Below are 17,786 nucleotides of genomic sequence, written 5' to 3' on the forward strand. Positions count from 1 at the left end.
CCAGCTTATGCTTAGAACCTGGGTTGAGTTTAAAACTGTTGTATGATAAGCAACTGCTGAGCAGCACAGCTCTGTTTCCAGAGAGACATGCTACATGACAGGATGTCTCTCCTAATCTCTCTTTCTTAAACAATCATAGACAATCATACACAACTGATGGCCTCATGTGCTCTCCTATAAAGACCTAGGAAGGGTTCCCAGAACCTTAAAGATGCTGACAAATACAATGTTTTTATGTGACACAACGGAAAAAGTATTAAACGTATGAGGAGTGATTATTGAACTGTATTCAATTATTTTACATAGGCTTACAGTTAAATTAAATCAAAATTTGTTTTTATCCTTATTTTCTAGAGTATAGCCTTCCATGCCTGATTACAAAAAAAGGTATGCATCCTAATATAAGGCTTTTCCTTGTGTTAATATAATATATATGTTAATATACATATTCCTCCAGTCCCTGAGGATTTCTGTTACCCTGATAGTTAAGCTCTAACTGTCTCAGTAATGAGGCTTGTGGAACCACAAAACTGCAGAAATATAGCTGAATGTGGCAGCTATTATGGATGGTGGGCTGAAAAAGCTTTGGGGTTTGGGGTGGAAGATAAGGCTAACCCTGTTACCCCATTGCTTCCTTTGCCATGCATATCCTACTTATGTAAGTAACACATGAATAGAGATATAGCTTGTTGGGTAGAATATTTATATAGCAACTGAACAAGTGCCTTTCCTTCCAATAGGTTCTCCACAGACACACAGTGAAATGAATAAGCAAAATCCAATAAATATTTAAATCATAATTCAGTTGATACAAAACACTTGTATTCCTAATACAGAATCTCAAAAGTAACCCATGAAGGAGACCTGAGAATGAACAGGATTGCAAAACTAAAAGTCAGACTAACCAACCTTTCCCCCTTATTCACAGCTCACTATTACTTCAATTCAGTTTCTTGTCCTCATTCCCTATCTTGAATATGAGTGATCTGAAAGCCTGTTGCAGAAATGTAAGCATTGTGCTGTCATTGGGTGATGGATTTACTTGTTGATACCTCTGTTAGTTCAGGCCACAGCATATGGCAGGAATGGACACAACGTCTCTCTTTGAAGGGGAGAGGGAAATTAATGACATTATGGTCCTAATCTCATTAGAGTACTTTTCTTCTTATTACCTGTTAAATCCTTTGTTCTTGATTCATGTCTTCCTTTAACATTGGTGTGGGTTTCTAGAGGACTGTCTGCATATTTCATTGCTACGATAGGAGGCAATTCCTTGTCTGAATTTAGTGGGACATCTTTAAAGGAAAGAGGAAAAAAATGCTAGAAAAGTTGCAGTTTGAAATTCTCCATTTTACTCAACTAGTCATGTTCTCTACAAGGATGCCATTCCACTCCCCAACATCCTGTCAGTATTCTAAGGCCAATGAACTTGCATAATACTCAAATGCCTTCTATCATTTCTACAACTCCTGAGATTTCCTTTTAAGCTGGGTAATGCTTTCCTTTTATGTGTGGGTGGCACAGTCATGGATAGATAAACCACGGCATCAGAAACTGGGCAACAAAAAGAGAAAAAAATAATAATTAATATATATTGCTTTTCCTTTCCTGTACCTTGTGAGAATGAGTGTTGCAATCCATCAACCTTGCAATCTTGAGACAACTGGGAAGATTCGTGGCTGAGGCCAGCATCTTTAGTTGGCCTTCCCATGATCTCATTCTCAGATGCAATTGTATTTTGGACCAGAAAATATGTGTGCATCTTCCCTTTGCCCTTCACATCAATTTCTCCTCTTTCCATAATGTCAAAATTCTTCTCTTTGAGGCACCTGAAACATAAAAGGAACAGCAGCAATGGACAATGTAACTGTTTTTGTATTAAAATAAATCAGTTAATCAACATTTTTTAACAAATAGTTCATTGCTATAGAAAAAACTTTCTCCCCCATCCTATTGCTCCAGAGGTTTCAGATTTTAAGGTTTGTCTTTACTAAAGCAGCAGCAATACTGACACTCACCATCACCTCACTTTACTGGCTTTACTGGCCATTTGACTGGATGACTTTACCGGCATAAACTGATACAGTAAAACCTACTGTAATTCCAGGTGCAAGAAATGCATCATGGCTCAGAAAGACAGAGAGAAGCCTTTTCAGCTAGAGCTTTCCTGCCAATCCTGCCAAGTCCATGCACATTCAATCAATATCTCTATTTCAGTATTAGAAACCTATACTATTACGGATCACTGTAAACATTGTTTTAAATGGTAAAAGAGAAGGTGATATACCAAAGGCTCATTTTCCACACAGAGAAGTTGAAATATGGCTGCCAGAAAAAGTAATGGGAAAAGAGGTGATTGAGAAATAAGGCAGCAAAACTTAACAGTGGCAAGACATATCCAGATTTATATGGTGGGGGGAAAACCAAGATTTAAATATAAGATCTTCCAAGATGCAAAGGGAAGAGGAGGACTGGGAGTACCTGATTTTAAATTGTATTTTGCTGCCTGCTATTTGGTTTCGGATGAAGGAGTGGCTGTTGTTAAGAAATGAGAGACTTTTAGATTTAGAAGATCATGAGCTGAGATTTGGGTGGCATGGTTACTTATGGTATGATAAAGTCAAAGTAAATGTAGATTTTAAAAATCATTATATTAGGAATGCCATACTACAAATATGGAGGTTATGCCCCAATATATCCTTGTTGGCCTCAGCCCAAGAAGCATTTTATAGAAAAGAAACAGTGGGCAAAAACAAATGGTTCACATATTAAATACTTGCTGGCACAAGTATTTAAGCTTAAGAGCTTAAGATGAAATCAAGAGAACAATTAATTGCAGAGGGATTTAGTTTTCAATGGTTCTCATATGCACAATTAAGGGAAAGATTTAATATAGATAAAAAAGTACCAGGAATTGAATGTGATAAAATGGAATTCGAAAACAAATTATGTACAAATGATGAACATGTGATTGCTAAAATGTATAAACTTTTGCTGAGATTTGAAATGGAGGAAGAGCAAGTTAAAGAATTTATGGTAAAATGGGCCAAGGATTTTGGTTATTATATTCAAATGGATCAATGTGAGAAAATGTGGTTAAAAGTTCTGAAATTCACATTGTTTTACAATTTAAAACAAAACTTTTAAAAAACCAATGGTATATGGTATGTGTCTAAGATGTATAAAGACACTTCTAATCACTGTTGGAAAAGTGAAAAACATGAAGGGACATTTTATCATGCATGGTGAACTTGTGAAAAAGCAAAAAAATAATGCAAACAAATACATATGGCGACGCATTGAGTTTTAAAAATTAACATTCAGATGAAACTGGAACTTTTCTTATTAGGACCTATGGAAACTCAACTAGAAAAGGCTCATGGATTATTGGTTTTATAGATGGTAACTGCAGCAGAGCTATTATATGCACAAAGATGGAAGACTATAGAAACACCAGTAATAGAGGAATGGATTGTGAAGATGGCTGAGTTTGCAGAAATGGCTAGATTGACCTGTTTGGTCAAGGAGGGAACTACAATTACTTTTTATAAAAGACTGGAAACCCTTCATAGATTTTTGCTGAAAATGGATAAAAATGAACTGCTGATTTGTTTATGGAAAGAAGGGAATTATGATATGCAATGTGGGAGAATGGAAATGGTAATTACTATGTTTGTAAATGTGGCAAAGAAGATCAGAAGTCGCCTCTTTAGATATCTTTCTTTTTCTTTCCTTTTTCTTATTCCTCACTTTTTCTTTTACCTTTTTATAATTTTTTTCTTTTTTCTATTTCTTCTTCTATGTTTTTGTAGTTTTTTAAATCTTTGTAAAATCTTCTTATAATAAAAATTATTTAAAAGAGAAATAAGGCAGCAAAACTTCATGAAGAAGGGATTTTAAGGCAGGATTGGATAAGGAGCCAAAGGAATGGCTTTAAAGCAAATAGCTTGTTATGATAAAATAGATCTAGCATGTAGATCAGACTCTTACAGATTGCATTATTATATTAATGACATAATATAATGCAGGTTGCTTGTTTTAATTTAAGCTACAATAAAGGTTACCACAAAGATTTCCATTGATGTGTATTCCATAAATGGGGAGCACCATCAAAGACCTGTTGCCAAAATGGCTATCAATCCAACAAGCAAGGAGAGGAGATTTAATCCTTTCCTACCTGGCCTCTTCCTTTCCCACACAGTACAGCAATGGGCTATCCTGGTTGTGAATTCTGGGAGTCCTAATGCATCCCATCTGAAGTTGCTCCACTTGGGGAATAAGCCCACTGAACTGAATAGGATGACTCTGAACAGATTTGTATAAGGTTGCACTGATATGCACACTCATTCTTGTTAGTGGCAACTTTATACATATCATATCACCCTCTGTCTTATGTGTTTCATGTCACAATAAATCCAGCAGAACATAATTTTAGTACTAGTTGCGAGAGTTACTATACCAACTAAACTGCATTTTACTTTAGATTAATGCTGCTTAAAAGTGAGGAAAACAGTAAAAGTGGTGAAAAAATAAAACAGTTGCAAAGAATCTTGAAGACGCCTTTGATAGATAGATAGATAGATAGATAGATAGATAGATAGATAGATAGAGTAGATGACAGAGAGATAGACAAGATAGATGAGATATTTTTTCTTTGTGTTATTTATAATCTGCGTGTTATTTATAATTTTATCTTACTGATATATGGGAGGAATCATTCTGTCCTTCTGTCATGGAATTAAACCTAGACAGTTAAAATATGAATACATCTTATTATTTTATAATGAATTGTCCTTCATTTCTTTGGAGACAAATTCATTTATAATTTTTATAAATGTTTCATTTATAAAACATTCCAGAAAATAAGAAAATATATTATCCATAGCACAAACTATGTGACTCTAAAGCAATTTTCCCTAGTCCATCCCAACCTGATGCCGTCTAGTTTTCTTAAATTTCTTTCTCAAGCTTCAAACCAGGCTAGCCAATAATAAAGCAATGGTTTAAGAACAATAATATTACTTACTGATAAACACTGCCACTGAGGTGAATTTTGTTTGGTACTCCATGGCTCTCCATCCGGGATGCTATATTCACTGTATCTCCAAACAAGCAGTAACGTGGCATTTTTTCACCAACAACCCCTGCAAGGACAGACCCTGTGTGGATCCCAACCCTAATCTGAACAAGGGTTCAAAATAATAAAAAATAAATAACTTTACGCTGAATCCAATTGCTCTTTTTTTTTAACATATACTTATCAAATAGTGATAAATTATAATCTAGAGCTCCTGGAGGTGAAGTCCATTAAAAAAATACCACAGTACTGTTCTTAGTCTGGTCAGCAAGCTGAGCCTATACAGTTGCAGATGTTGCCTAACATAATCAGCAATCATATATATGGAAAGAGAACTTTCTCTCACTTCCAAAGGATTTGTGGATCACTTTAGGATAAAGATGTTGTGGGAGGACAGCCATGTTAATCTATGGTAGTCAAAAATCAAGAGGAATCCAGTAGTACCTTTTCAGTCTGAGTTTTTTTAAAAAATCCACCTTTCTATTTTGGCCTTCATCAGCCACTAAGTCTTAATATTGTTTTTTAATTGATCATAGGGCTATGCAAATCCTTCAGATAAGTGCTTTGAAACATACAGAGGTGTAACATGCATGCAGAAACAGCCAGGAGCAGCTTCCAAAACAGCCACATGGGTCTGGAAAAGGATACAGCTGCTTTAATGATGCAAAAAAGAGGTGCTTGGTATTTTGTACATCCTCCTGGGCATTCTACCTCTTTCAAAGCATTTGCATAGCCCGGAAGGTTTATTTTTATTCTGGATTTTATTCCAGCCCTTTTCCTGGTTTTTAATCCTGTCTTTTATTCTGATTTTTAATCTGCTTTTATTTTTAAACAGTTTAGGACCTAGAATTTGGGAAGGAAAGTCCTGAGTACTATAGAAATAAAATAAAATAAAATAAAATAAAATAAAATAAAATAAAATAAAATAAAATAAAATAAAATAAAATAAAATAAAATAAAATAATATAGCTGACTTTTCTCCCTTTTCCAGGTTGTTAAAGAAACAGTGGTAGTTAGCAATTATAATGAACTACTTTAGAGGTGGTCCTTGCTTAACAATCACTTGTTGAGTGACCATTCAAAGTTACGGTGACACTGAACAAGTGGTATGTACCATTCACAGAGTTCTTGCTGTTGCAGCATCCCTGTGGTCACATGACCATGGCCTGGAGCTGGGTGACCAGCTTGCAGTTATGACATCGCAGCATCCCACAGTCACATGATTGCCATTTGTGACCTTCACTTCTGGCTTCCAACAAGCAAAGTCAACAGGGAACCTGGCAGGAGGTCACAAATGGTGATGTGATATCATGCTTAACAACGGCATGGGACTTGCTTAATGACAACAACTGGAAATGCTGGAACTGCTGTCGCTAAGCACTGCTGTCACATGACATCATGCTTTAAGACCACATTGCTTAGCGATGGAAATTCCAGTCCCAATTACCATTGTTAACCAACGACTACCTGTATAATAAACTTGAATAAATAATACAAATTACAGTATTTATGATTATCATCATAAGCCAGTAACAAACATTTACAATTTTATATAGCTGAACAGTTTGAAATAGAGATCATGGTTCACTATGGACTGAGCAAAACATTTTTTCAGACGAGGGGACAAGTTAACTTTCTCCAATAGCAGCAAAATGTGTAGGTGCATATAGAATGACACCTTTTTCAGACAATTTCCATTTATCTGAAAAATGGTGGCTTCTTTTCAGCGTCAAACACTTAGTTGAATGAGAAGCCTTAGAGCAATCTAATGAGCACTGATCAACAGGAAGCTTTGATAAAATCCCATAAATTCCATTCTCAGGTACAATGCATTCATATATTGAAGATTTTGAGAACTCAGCTAGCAGAAACATTTTATACTGCCATTTTTTTTCTACTGCTTCTAGTAGGACAACTCAAATATTAAAACAGGTTGCTCAGTCATACATTCCTGAAATCCAGTGTGATTTTTTTTTCCCCCTGGGCTGAAAGCTGCTTTTGAGTGACATGTCCAGGGCCATGTTCCAAAAAAATAGGAAAGGGCAGGACAAAATCAAATTACCTAATTTAAATTTAATCAAACATTTAATTAATACAGTATTCCCCCTGCCCCATATTAGCAGTGATCTTTTGGAGAGTCTCTGGGGGTCACAACCATTAGTTTCAAGGGACATATGTGGGCTATATAACTCTATCCTAGGTCCAAATATCTTTTCATAAAGTACTTTGATACTCCTGTATGATCAAGATTCCCTTTTATTTCAGTGGAAGAATCAGTTTCATCCATATATTCATTTGTATTTATAATGCCTTCTTTTCTCCTGAACTGAATGAAGCATCCTTGAGGCACTGGAGTTTTAAGCATAAATTGAAGCTCAAGAATTTATGGCTCTAGACTTTGATCAATCTTCAGCTATTTCATTAGAGTTACCAAGCAAACTAATAAGTCTCTTAGATGTTAGCTTTTTAAAACATTGACCAAGAAGCCAATTGACTGCCAATAAATCACAAAGTCCAAGGCTAATAGTCATATACACTTTTCCCACTTGTGCCAAAACATCTTCCTTCACAAAGAATAGACAAAAGTTATGTGTTTCTGTATTTCTGTTTTCTGTCTGTTTTCTACTCACTTGAATTGGATTTCCAGAAACTGGGTTTTTTATGTCTTTGGCTGCTATGATCATTCCCAGGGCAAAGTTGGCAATCCGTTCAGCATGGGTTGATACAGGCACAGGGACACCCCCTACAACCATGTAGGCGTCCCCTATGGTTTCCACCTTAAAAAAGAAAAGAAAAGAAATAAACAGATAAATCCTTTCATTTCAACAGACCATGCTGAGTTTAATTAAATATATTATATATTAAATATATAATTTAATATATATTTAATTATATATAATATATTATTTAATATATTATTTAGACCTGAATTGAAGATAAAAGAGCTCAGGCATCTTCCTACAAATGGATAGCAAAAAGATTGCTGTAGAAGAGGATCTCTCACAATCTGAGTGAGAGATCAAAGTGAGGTTCAGGATGAAGCTTCCTGCCATTGCAAAAGGCGACATATATTTGATTTGTTCTCTTATATTTTTTTAAACATAGATTTTTGTTCTCTTACATTTGTAAGATTTGTTCTCTTACATTTTTTTTAACAGATTTTTATCAGCATGAAATTTTCACATTTTAGATATTAAATATATCAGTGTGCATTAGTGTTTTATTAGAAAAATTATGTAAACACATTAACAAATGTTTGTAGCAAACAAGCAGGAAACTGGGCAACAAGTTAGCATAAAGAGAGAGCAAAGGCAGAACAAGGCAAAAGAAGCATCAGCATCTGGATGTATTCTTATTCCAAGATTCTGGACAGGAGTCTGTCCAGTCTGTTCAATGGTGTAGACACTTTATGTTTTAATTTATGCTTTATTTCCTAGAGACTGTTGGTAACCTGGAAGTAAACAAAACAATCTAGATAGTCTCTGATGATTCTCTGCCAAATCAGAGCAGGGTTACGAAGGAGTTATTCTTGACATCTCTATTCCTTTCACCCCATAACATCACTTTCATGATATCAACTTTCATGGTATCTATTGCAAATACCTTGTAGACGTCATGTACTGTGGTTAGCCTGTCAAATCGTAGATACATTGCATTTAACATGAGGACTATCTGAATAGGCTCACATTGGGCACAAATGTTGGTAAAAGTCACAACATCACTGAATAATATAGTACATTCTTTGAATTCTCCTGCAGTTAAAGAGGAGAAAGAGGAGAGGAGAGTTTTAGAAATGTCTTCTAGTTTAATAATTAAGCTGATCATGAAACATACCAATTCTGCACAAATTCATTAATATACTCAGTATTTTAACATCTATTTATAAAATATCAATTGTAAAATATTTTTTCAAAATATATTAATCCAGCTTTGGATTTGTTACACTGCAAATAGAATCAGCCAAGAAAATAGGCAAGTGATAAAGTCCATAAAGCTGCACAAAAAAATATCAAAGCCGTGTGTTATATAAAGACCTATTCTAGCTAATGTTCCAGTGGATACAACATAAAAAATACGAGCTTTACAAAAACTGGCATACAATCTCATAAGAAAAACCTGGATATATTATATCAACTGTTGTTTTTTGGAAATGTACAAAACAAGGCAGCCCTCCTTTGCTTTTAATTCCCACCTTCTGAAGTTCACTTCTTCTGAGCAATAGACGGTAACATTCTTAGACCAAAAGCAATGGGGTTTAAAAGTATTTAAATTTCACTGGAAGGAAAAATAAATCAATACTTAAAGGGAGTGAATATACCAAATTTCATTGATAGCAGTATATCAGGGGAGAAAATGACCTAGCCCAGCTTTATTCAAGCTTACATTTTCAAGATAAAGACATGTCTGCACTTGCTTGTAAGTACATCATCCCTAAATGTCTACCACTGATTCCAAACATTGGATATCATAGCAATTACTGATCACAGCCCTGAACATGTCTAAACTTGTCTGTATCTCATGCATTCACCTGCCTCAACTCGTTTCCCCTCTTTGAGCTGGTTGGCAACATGTTTAGGCAGCATGGCATACAGGAGGGCTTCTGTTTTCTTTTTTTCTTCCTCCAGATGTTTAGACAGGACCCGCAGCTCCTCTTTCTTCCTCTCCAGTTGATTGGAGAGCTCCATCTCTGCCAGCCGCTGTTGGTTGAGCAGGATCAAATCTCTGGTGACGTCATGGGGAGCTATGTCAGAAATGTGCATGTGCCTTTCCTCCAACTCATGCAATGTACGCAGCAGAGGGGAGCAAAGGTACAGCATGCACTGAACAGACTCCATCCAGATCATCTGCCCTGGTTCAAACAAATGAATAATGATGGTCAGGCACTAAAATATTGAAATATGTTATCAGTCTTCCCAATCTGATTCCTTTCTGATCCATCCAAAACAGACAAAATCATAACCCCACTTACTGGGAAGGCAGTCAAAGGCCAAGGGCACCATTGCCATATAATGGCCATAATTCTGTTTCCAATGTCAGCCCCCAAAATGTGGGCATGGACACAGGATTGCGACTGACCTGTAAGGCGCCTTTGTGCAAAAAGTTTTTTGCCACCAGAACCTCAAGTCACATGGCAGCTGTGGCTTCCTGGCGCTTCATTCTCCCTTTTCTTCTACAGCGCATGCACAGATGCATGGAGTAGTCACTGGATGGGCTTCTTCCCCCCACCTGGCACCCTGCAATGCAGCACTGGGCTACCACCATTCCCACTGTTTGGTGCCTCTGGTCATCGTGCTTTGTGCAGTGCACAACTTGCACACCTGCTTGCGGTGGCCCTGCACAGACATAATGTCTACCTTTGATCTATATTCTTATCTGAAAGGCCAGCTCAGGCTCTGCCTATGGAAAAACTGCCAGGGAGAAGGGCAGGCTTCTCCTTAATATCAGGTTTTTGAATTCACAGATTTTATATTTTATGGAGGAGCTCCTTGTCACTTATAGCCTGAAGCAATTCAGTTTGGAAGCAGATGTGTCACTTTAGAGAGAAATAGTTGTTTCCCATAACATAGTTGTCTCTTCAGTGTGTCACAGACATAATAGCTGTTGAGAAAAGAAACAACTACCTCTTAGCTCCAACATAGGACGCTGCTTCCAGGAGTCTGGCATCATCTCTCTCTTGGTCCGGAAAACAAATTGGCTGTTGATAAATCTCTGAACACTGGAGATGGTAAATTTCACTTCAGGGCGTACGATAGTGAAGTACTGATTGAGACGGATGCCCAGTGTTTGAAGGCCAGGCACAATCTTTTGAATACTAACTCCAGCTTGTTTCACTCTAAGCTTTAAAAAGAAAACAAAACAGGATTCTTGCTTATCCTGTCCCTATTTTTATTCCGTTGCCAATAGAATTTCATCTTCTAAACATTGCATGTAGCCTTTTATAATTGTTTATAATTGGATATATTGTCCAAAACTGTTGAATTATATTATTACTGCTATCATCACCATCTTCATCATCATATCCAATCCACCTATAGCCAAAGGGCTCATTTCTCCCTTGAGTCTATATAGAAGGGATCAGCCAGAGGGCAGATCTAATTAACTTCTCTGTATGCATGTTGTCTAGCAGCAGGTAGAACTAAAAATGTTTGTACAGGGCTTCTTCCATAGGCAACTGCAGGGCAGGCAAGCATGAAGCAAATAACAACAGGTTCATCATGACATCATCACACTAATGATGCAATATATGTACTTATATCAAATATCATAAAACAAATACATGACTGACTCATTCATGTGAGGAGGTCATGATGCATATGCTATTTTGATGTCATTATACCTTGTTATGCATGTCTAAAGCCCTTCTGTGCATATAAAAGAAAAGCTTAGCATTGCTGTTTTAGGTTACCGCATGCTGTGGATAATTTGTGCAGATACTGTGTATTACTCCTAAGCATATTTGCTCTATTGTATAAGCCTCTGTTTGAATCTGTTCTCCCTGTTTTTGATCAGCTGCCTGGTTGCTTCCTGAGTCAAATAAAGTTTGCCAAGTTTTGAATTCATGGGATTCAGCCCGCTTACTCATATAGTCTACTAAGGAAAATAGCTCTACAGCTGTTTTTTTAATCTTTCCTTCATTCTGTAACTGTTTTAACCTTTCTTCATCCTTTACCTTGCATTTTGGAAGACCACATCGCCATGCTATGTACAACCATTAAGGTGCATGAGTGATGTGAAAAAGTAAGCTAGGTACACTTTTTGTATGTATGTATGCATGTGTGCATGCGTGCGTGCGTGCATGTATTTGATAGCACTCCAGTGGATAATTTAACAACACAACTAGAAATAGGATGAAAATATAAGGGATTATTATCCTGAGATTAGTGATCCTGTAAACAAGCTCAGTAATAAATAGTACAAGATAGATAGATAGATAGATAGATAGATAGATAGATAGATAGATAGATAGATAGATAGATAGAATCTAAGTACTTTAGATTCAAAAGTGTTTTCAGAGCATGCAGGAGTGTGAATGTAACATCCATCTGCAATATATTAACACAGCTGCACCTTCTTCCAGGATTGTATGGCTGCTAAATCCTATGTCCAATATCTATTAAGATGGGAGTAAACCCTACCTATTTATGAAAAGACATACATGAGACTCCACTTCACATCAGTCCACTAATGTTAATTTTCTTACCTGTTCATCAAAAACAATATGGAAAGGAAGCCCAATGCAAAACGTCTTTGGGTCAATCCAGAGGGTCCTAGGATAGACAGGATCAAATCCTCTAAGAAGTCGACCTGCAATATGAAAAAAGTGATATCTTCAAAATGACTTAGTACTTGTTTATATACAAATATTCATTCATCTATCCATTCCTGTCTTTCAAGAACCTCAGGACTGTCGATGGGGATTTTTTATGTATATGAATATGGTACAGTTCCAACCGCTGTGTTCTGCAGGCAAATACTGAACTGCTTCACTATTTATTTTAATGTTAGTTTAGAACTGGAGCATTAAAAGAAAAGCATATCTAATTTGGCTGAAATGGAAGAATAAGAGCCTGTAAAAATGAAAATAAATTCCTTTACATCTTTGCACAGCAGTAGTCATGTCATTTATTCTTAAAATATATAATGTCTCATCTCTTGACCTATTTGGCTTGTGCTACCAACAGTTCACATTTTTAAATTAAGCTGATTGATTATATAATCAGAAGCCAGGGCCAGCTCAAAAACAGGTTGCTGTCTTAGACAAAGAACAAGATAGCATTCTTCCCAAAATCCATAAATATGACTGGTAGGTAAATCCCACTTCAGCAATTGCAGGAACGTATAAACTTCCAGTTGACAGCACTGAGCTATCCTTCTCCTTCTTATTTTTATAAGAATGAATCTTTCTTTTGCTGTAAAATGCTTTCAGTTCAGTTTTTCAATCCCATATTCAAAACTATTAATGAAAGACTGATGTTATACCCAACCATTTACCTTTTCCTATTGTCACAATTCCTCTGATTGTTTCCCAGTGGCTCCTTTTGACAGGAATGAGACTTGTTTTATCTCTGATTTTATTCATGGTTCTTTCAAGTTCCTGTGGAATACATTAAAGGAATCACAAAACTTTTAAACATATTTTTAAACTAAGAAATAAATTATTTCCTAACAAAAAAGTGTAATTATGAAAGATAATTAACATTTAAAATGTGTTTCATATTTGGAACTACTTAAAATAAGTACAAATATGCCTCATTATTTCAGAAAAATTGAAGGCACTTTTGGAAGTACTTTTATCCATGTATACATTCAGATTTGTGAGCATGCTCATTTGATTATTCAGTTCTGGGTTATCAGCATCATCACTACAACACATGCAAGTGTTACAGTTTAGGCTCATCTTCGGAAAAATCTTAACACACTTATTTTTCAGTGTTCAAGTCATACGACCTACCTTTGAAAATACAGTTATAAAGAAATTTGACCACTGAAACATATACATGACTGCAAGTGCTTATCAGCCTTGAAGAAGCTAACAGAAACAGACCTAGGTTGTACTTGGATGGAAAACCACTAGGAGCAAAGCTCATAAAAAACAGGTAAAGCTTCAATCTCACCTTTGTGGCTGTCATCTTGAATTTTTGTACTGTAGCCTGCAGACACCCCTCCTCCAGTACAAGTGCCATCTCAATTACAAATACATTTTTCAGAGATAGCATGTATAAATTGATGTTAGAGTTTTTAACTCTGAAACTCCATTGATGCTTTTATACATAGCTAGACACATGTGCGCAAATACACACACATGCATGTGTGTCTCTATACACACACACGCGCGCGCACACACACACACACTGATATTTCTGCACAAAGAAGTATTATAGTACCTCTTTATTCAGCCTTTTTTCTGCCTGAACTCCAGAATTTGGAAGGTGATGTGGTGAGGAAGAGAACTTGTTTCTTCTTTTGTATGAAAATACAGGCTTTTGTGTTACAAGAAATATAATGTGTTCTTTTTTTCCTGTTCTTTCTTCTTCTTCTGTCTGATTGACGATTTCCATGGAAATTTCAGTATTGAAAAAGTCCAAAGCTGCTGCACCAATGATTCCTGAATTGAAAGAAAAAAATCCAGGTCATATTACATAAGCTCCTGTAGTACAATCCTTAGCATATTTGCTGAAGCACTCAAGCAGCATTTGTTCCCTTGTACGGTAAGCTTGCCAACAGATTCAGCCTAAATTATCAGCCTTAATAAACAGATTTTATTTCAAAGAAATATAAGTCTTATTAGTTCATGCACACACACATACACACACACACACACACCAACTTACCTGGAACTATGTGGCATAAGCCTCTTCTGTCTGAATAATAATGCAAATACATTGACCCATCTTCATTCTTTTCTACCCTAAAGGAAGGAGCGTTCATTTCCTGAAAAACACTCAAAAGGAATAATATTAGAATGCTACATTCCCAAACTCACTTTTTAATGGTGTCCTGAAGTAACCATAAACAGCCAGTAGTGATCTGAGAGTATGATTAAGCTATAATGCTGAATTGCACTGGACCCACCTCAGTTTAATCACAGTACGGTTAATAGTAAATTATTTATCCACTCTCTAAGAAACAGAATGGTTCCACACATTAATGTATCTCTCTGGAGTTTTTATTGCAATGCCCTAGCCATGGCCATGCATGTATGTTTCCAATTATGATGTCCTCATGATAAATTCCTCCCAAAAGGAACTGATCAACAACTTCTCTGATGGACCTTCCTTCTGTCTCCTGTGAGATTTCCAAGCATCCTACCATGCAACAATCTCCCCATATGCATATTTCAATAACTGATATCTCAGTAAAAGAAATAATGCAGTTGCTGCCTTCATTTTGAGGCATCAGAAATCTGTTCCTTGATAGCAGTATGGGAACACTTGAACATCTTTATACATGTGCAACTTCTTTATACTAAGTTAGATTAATTATCCATCTAACCAACTATCATACACTGATTAATAGAGGATCTCTTTCCCACTGCATGCTATAATTTTTTTTTTTTTTAATTGGGAGAACCAAGGATGGAAGTACAAGCAGGATTCTACCACTAACCTAAGTCTCCTCTCCATTCTTTCTGTTAAACAACTTTCCACTTGTTATATGGGTTTTCTTTTGAAAGACAAACATCATCATCTAGAAAATCCTTATCTGAATTGGACATTGTGGGAATTTAACCTTTTCTAGTCTGCTGCACTCCTAAGAAAAATCTGTCCTCTGAAACTGGCATTTTATAGGAAGTGGGGTAGACTACCCCACTGGTGTCTTCTTAATAAAATGGAATCTCCCAAAGATGGGTTTTTCTCAGATTACAACAGAATTGCCTCATTTCTGATGATAGTTATGTCACAATAATAAAAGGTATCATTGCCAATTATCTGATAGAAGACAATTTGATTTGATAAAAAAAAACATGCAAATTTAAATCTTAGAAAATGAAAATCAGATTTTAGCAACCAAGTATTTTAAACTAAAGCATCATAACTCCAAAACATAGATACATACGTACATATACATATACATATACATATACTGTACATCATAATTTGTCCATTGTGTTATTAGGAAGATGTGGGAATTCAAAAGGAGGAATCAGATTTCTCTACTACTTTCACAGAAGTCATTTCCACTTGCCTGGTAAGACAGACTAAGGTAACTGTGTAATGCATCCAGGTTCTCTATAAATTCATACAGATTTCCTCCCAGTGTTCTCAGCATATGGTCATAACCTGACTGTTTACAGAATTCAAAGAAATATTCTCCAAATTGTTTCAGGACCATATCTGGGGAAACATCTAGGAAAACAAGCATATTACCATATTAGAAGTTCATGTTTCAAGTTTAGGAACCCAGGTTAATTCAGAACAGCTCCACATCACCACCGTTATTACTCCCCAATTCTTCAGAAGCACTTTGATGTACACTCATAATTTACTTTTTCTGACCAAAAGATATTGCAAACATACAAGGAACACTCTATGCCAATCAATGTTCACTCTCCAGCTAATTAATAAGAGAGTACAATGAATATTATTCAATCAATGTCCTTCCCTGCACGACCATCATTCCTGGAGTAATAAAAATTGCCTTACCCTCATTCCATACAAAAGAAAAATAAAATAAACTGCTAGTATGTGTGTGTATATATGTATGTATGTATACACACACACACAAGTTTTCAATTCAATCTATGTGCATTTGTCCAGTTGTTTGTCAAAATTTCTCAGCATTTGCTATCATAGGAGGTTTCTTTGCTGCAAAGCCTCCATTCCTCCTGTATTCAAAACCCACTGCAATGTGATGTTAGCAAAATGACAGCATTTCAGTAACGTGCAACTGGGCCCCATTCCCAATAGTTATAACTTGTAACTATGGTGCAGAGGTTACAGTAGGGTAAATGAGAAGATACATTCCAAAAAAGTACTTCCACACAGGTAGCAGGAAGAGGATACTGAAGTCTGTGTGAAGGAATAATGGTTGCCTTGAGTCCAGAAGCCAAGAGGCAGTATGAGGCAAGTGTTCCCATCAATAGAAAAAGAGATTGCTCCCAATTTCTGCCAAACCATAACATTTCAAAGAGAAAACTTAGTTTTTCTACAATTTCAAATGAATAAATTTCCCCAAACTGCCAATGTAATTGGACAGGTTTAGAAGTGATTCTGGATAGTGCAAAGTCCTCATGGAGAAGTGCCTACTTGAAATTTCGACTCTAATTGCTTTAAAAGCACTGTCTGAGAATATTTAACCAAAAACAGCACTCATTAGCATCATCCTACCACCCACTGCCTTCCTTGGGCTCTTCCCAAATGTTAAGTGCAAACCTCAGCCACCACAAAGTTGCTGCTCCTATGATAGACCACCAGATCTGTTTAATCCAAAATGATGATGATGATGATGATGATGATGATGATGATGATGATGATGATGATGCATCCCTGGATCTTGGCATTATTTCAAAATAATACATACCTAGCATTTTGCATGCCTTGTCAATTAGTTGCATTGTGATCTCATCTTTATAAACTTCAAAAGTAAAAAAAGTATCCTGTACTCCAGTTTGGACTCTATAATAAAAAGCCAAAAAAAAATGTTGCTATAATAATATTCTAAAATTTAGCCTCTTATACATATATACAGTAAATGGCCATCATGTTATTCCTTTCAGGAGTATATTACGCAGCATGCAAAAAAGAGTAAGCTATGTAGGACGATGAAATAAGGAAAACAAAAGGAAAATAGCTGAATCACATTTACCTCAACACTGAACCCCTGCATTTATTTCTATTCTTACAAACCATCCTTGCTTTCACTATGTCCATATGCCAGTTTCTACCTTGTGTTTTGTTCTTCATAATCTCTGTTTAGTCAACTGATTGATTCATACTCTTCTATAGTAATTAGCATCTAGAAAACCATCTCTAGTTTTTGTTGAAAATGAAAAAGGTGGAATAGTTGCAAAAATAAAACCGGCCATGATTAGGTTAAATTTCATTGTTTTGAGTAGGACTTAAAAGTAACAAATTCATACTTTATATCTGTGAATTATCTGCACCTAAGTCAATATTTATAGAGTTATGTTTTTCCAAAACTAATAACAAAATTAGGGCTTATACTTTCTGATCATTTTGGGAAGAAACAAACCTGGTTTCCATTCTCT

General features: G+C 35.9%; 1 protein-coding gene across 2 annotated transcripts in view; it reads right to left on the reverse strand.

Moving 5' to 3' along the window:
* Nucleotides 1-17,786, reverse strand: part of LOC103057412 (guanylate cyclase soluble subunit beta-2-like) — a 53,114-nt gene that overhangs the window by 2,055 nt on the left and 33,273 nt on the right. Inside the window, exons 5-17 of one of the 2 annotated variants that reach the window (XM_088132441.1) lie at nt 17,099-17,193; nt 15,764-15,924; nt 14,410-14,509; nt 13,963-14,183; nt 13,070-13,172; nt 12,279-12,382; nt 10,699-10,915; nt 9,606-9,926; nt 8,681-8,829; nt 7,708-7,854; nt 5,027-5,181; nt 1,615-1,829; nt 1,173-1,295 (exon numbers count right to left, since the gene is read on the reverse strand). In XM_088132441.1, coding sequence (XP_087988567.1) covers nt 1,173-1,295; nt 1,615-1,829; nt 5,027-5,181; nt 7,708-7,854; nt 8,681-8,829; nt 9,606-9,926; nt 10,699-10,915; nt 12,279-12,382; nt 13,070-13,172; nt 13,963-14,183; nt 14,410-14,509; nt 15,764-15,924; nt 17,099-17,193 — 2,111 coding nt within the window. Of the gene's footprint in view, nt 1-1,172; nt 1,296-1,614; nt 1,830-5,026; nt 5,182-7,707; nt 7,855-8,680; nt 8,830-9,605; nt 9,927-10,695; nt 10,916-12,278; nt 12,383-13,069; nt 13,173-13,962; nt 14,184-14,409; nt 15,693-15,763; nt 15,925-17,098; nt 17,194-17,786 lie in introns of those variants that run through there. The other variant, XM_088132440.1, reaches the window with a different exon arrangement.

This window comes from Python bivittatus, unplaced genomic scaffold (genome assembly GCF_059951505.1).
Source record: "Python bivittatus isolate LINGU-HERP-01145 unplaced genomic scaffold, Pbiv_v1 ctg000980_np1212, whole genome shotgun sequence".
Lineage (NCBI taxonomy): Eukaryota > Metazoa > Chordata > Lepidosauria > Squamata > Pythonidae > Python > Python bivittatus.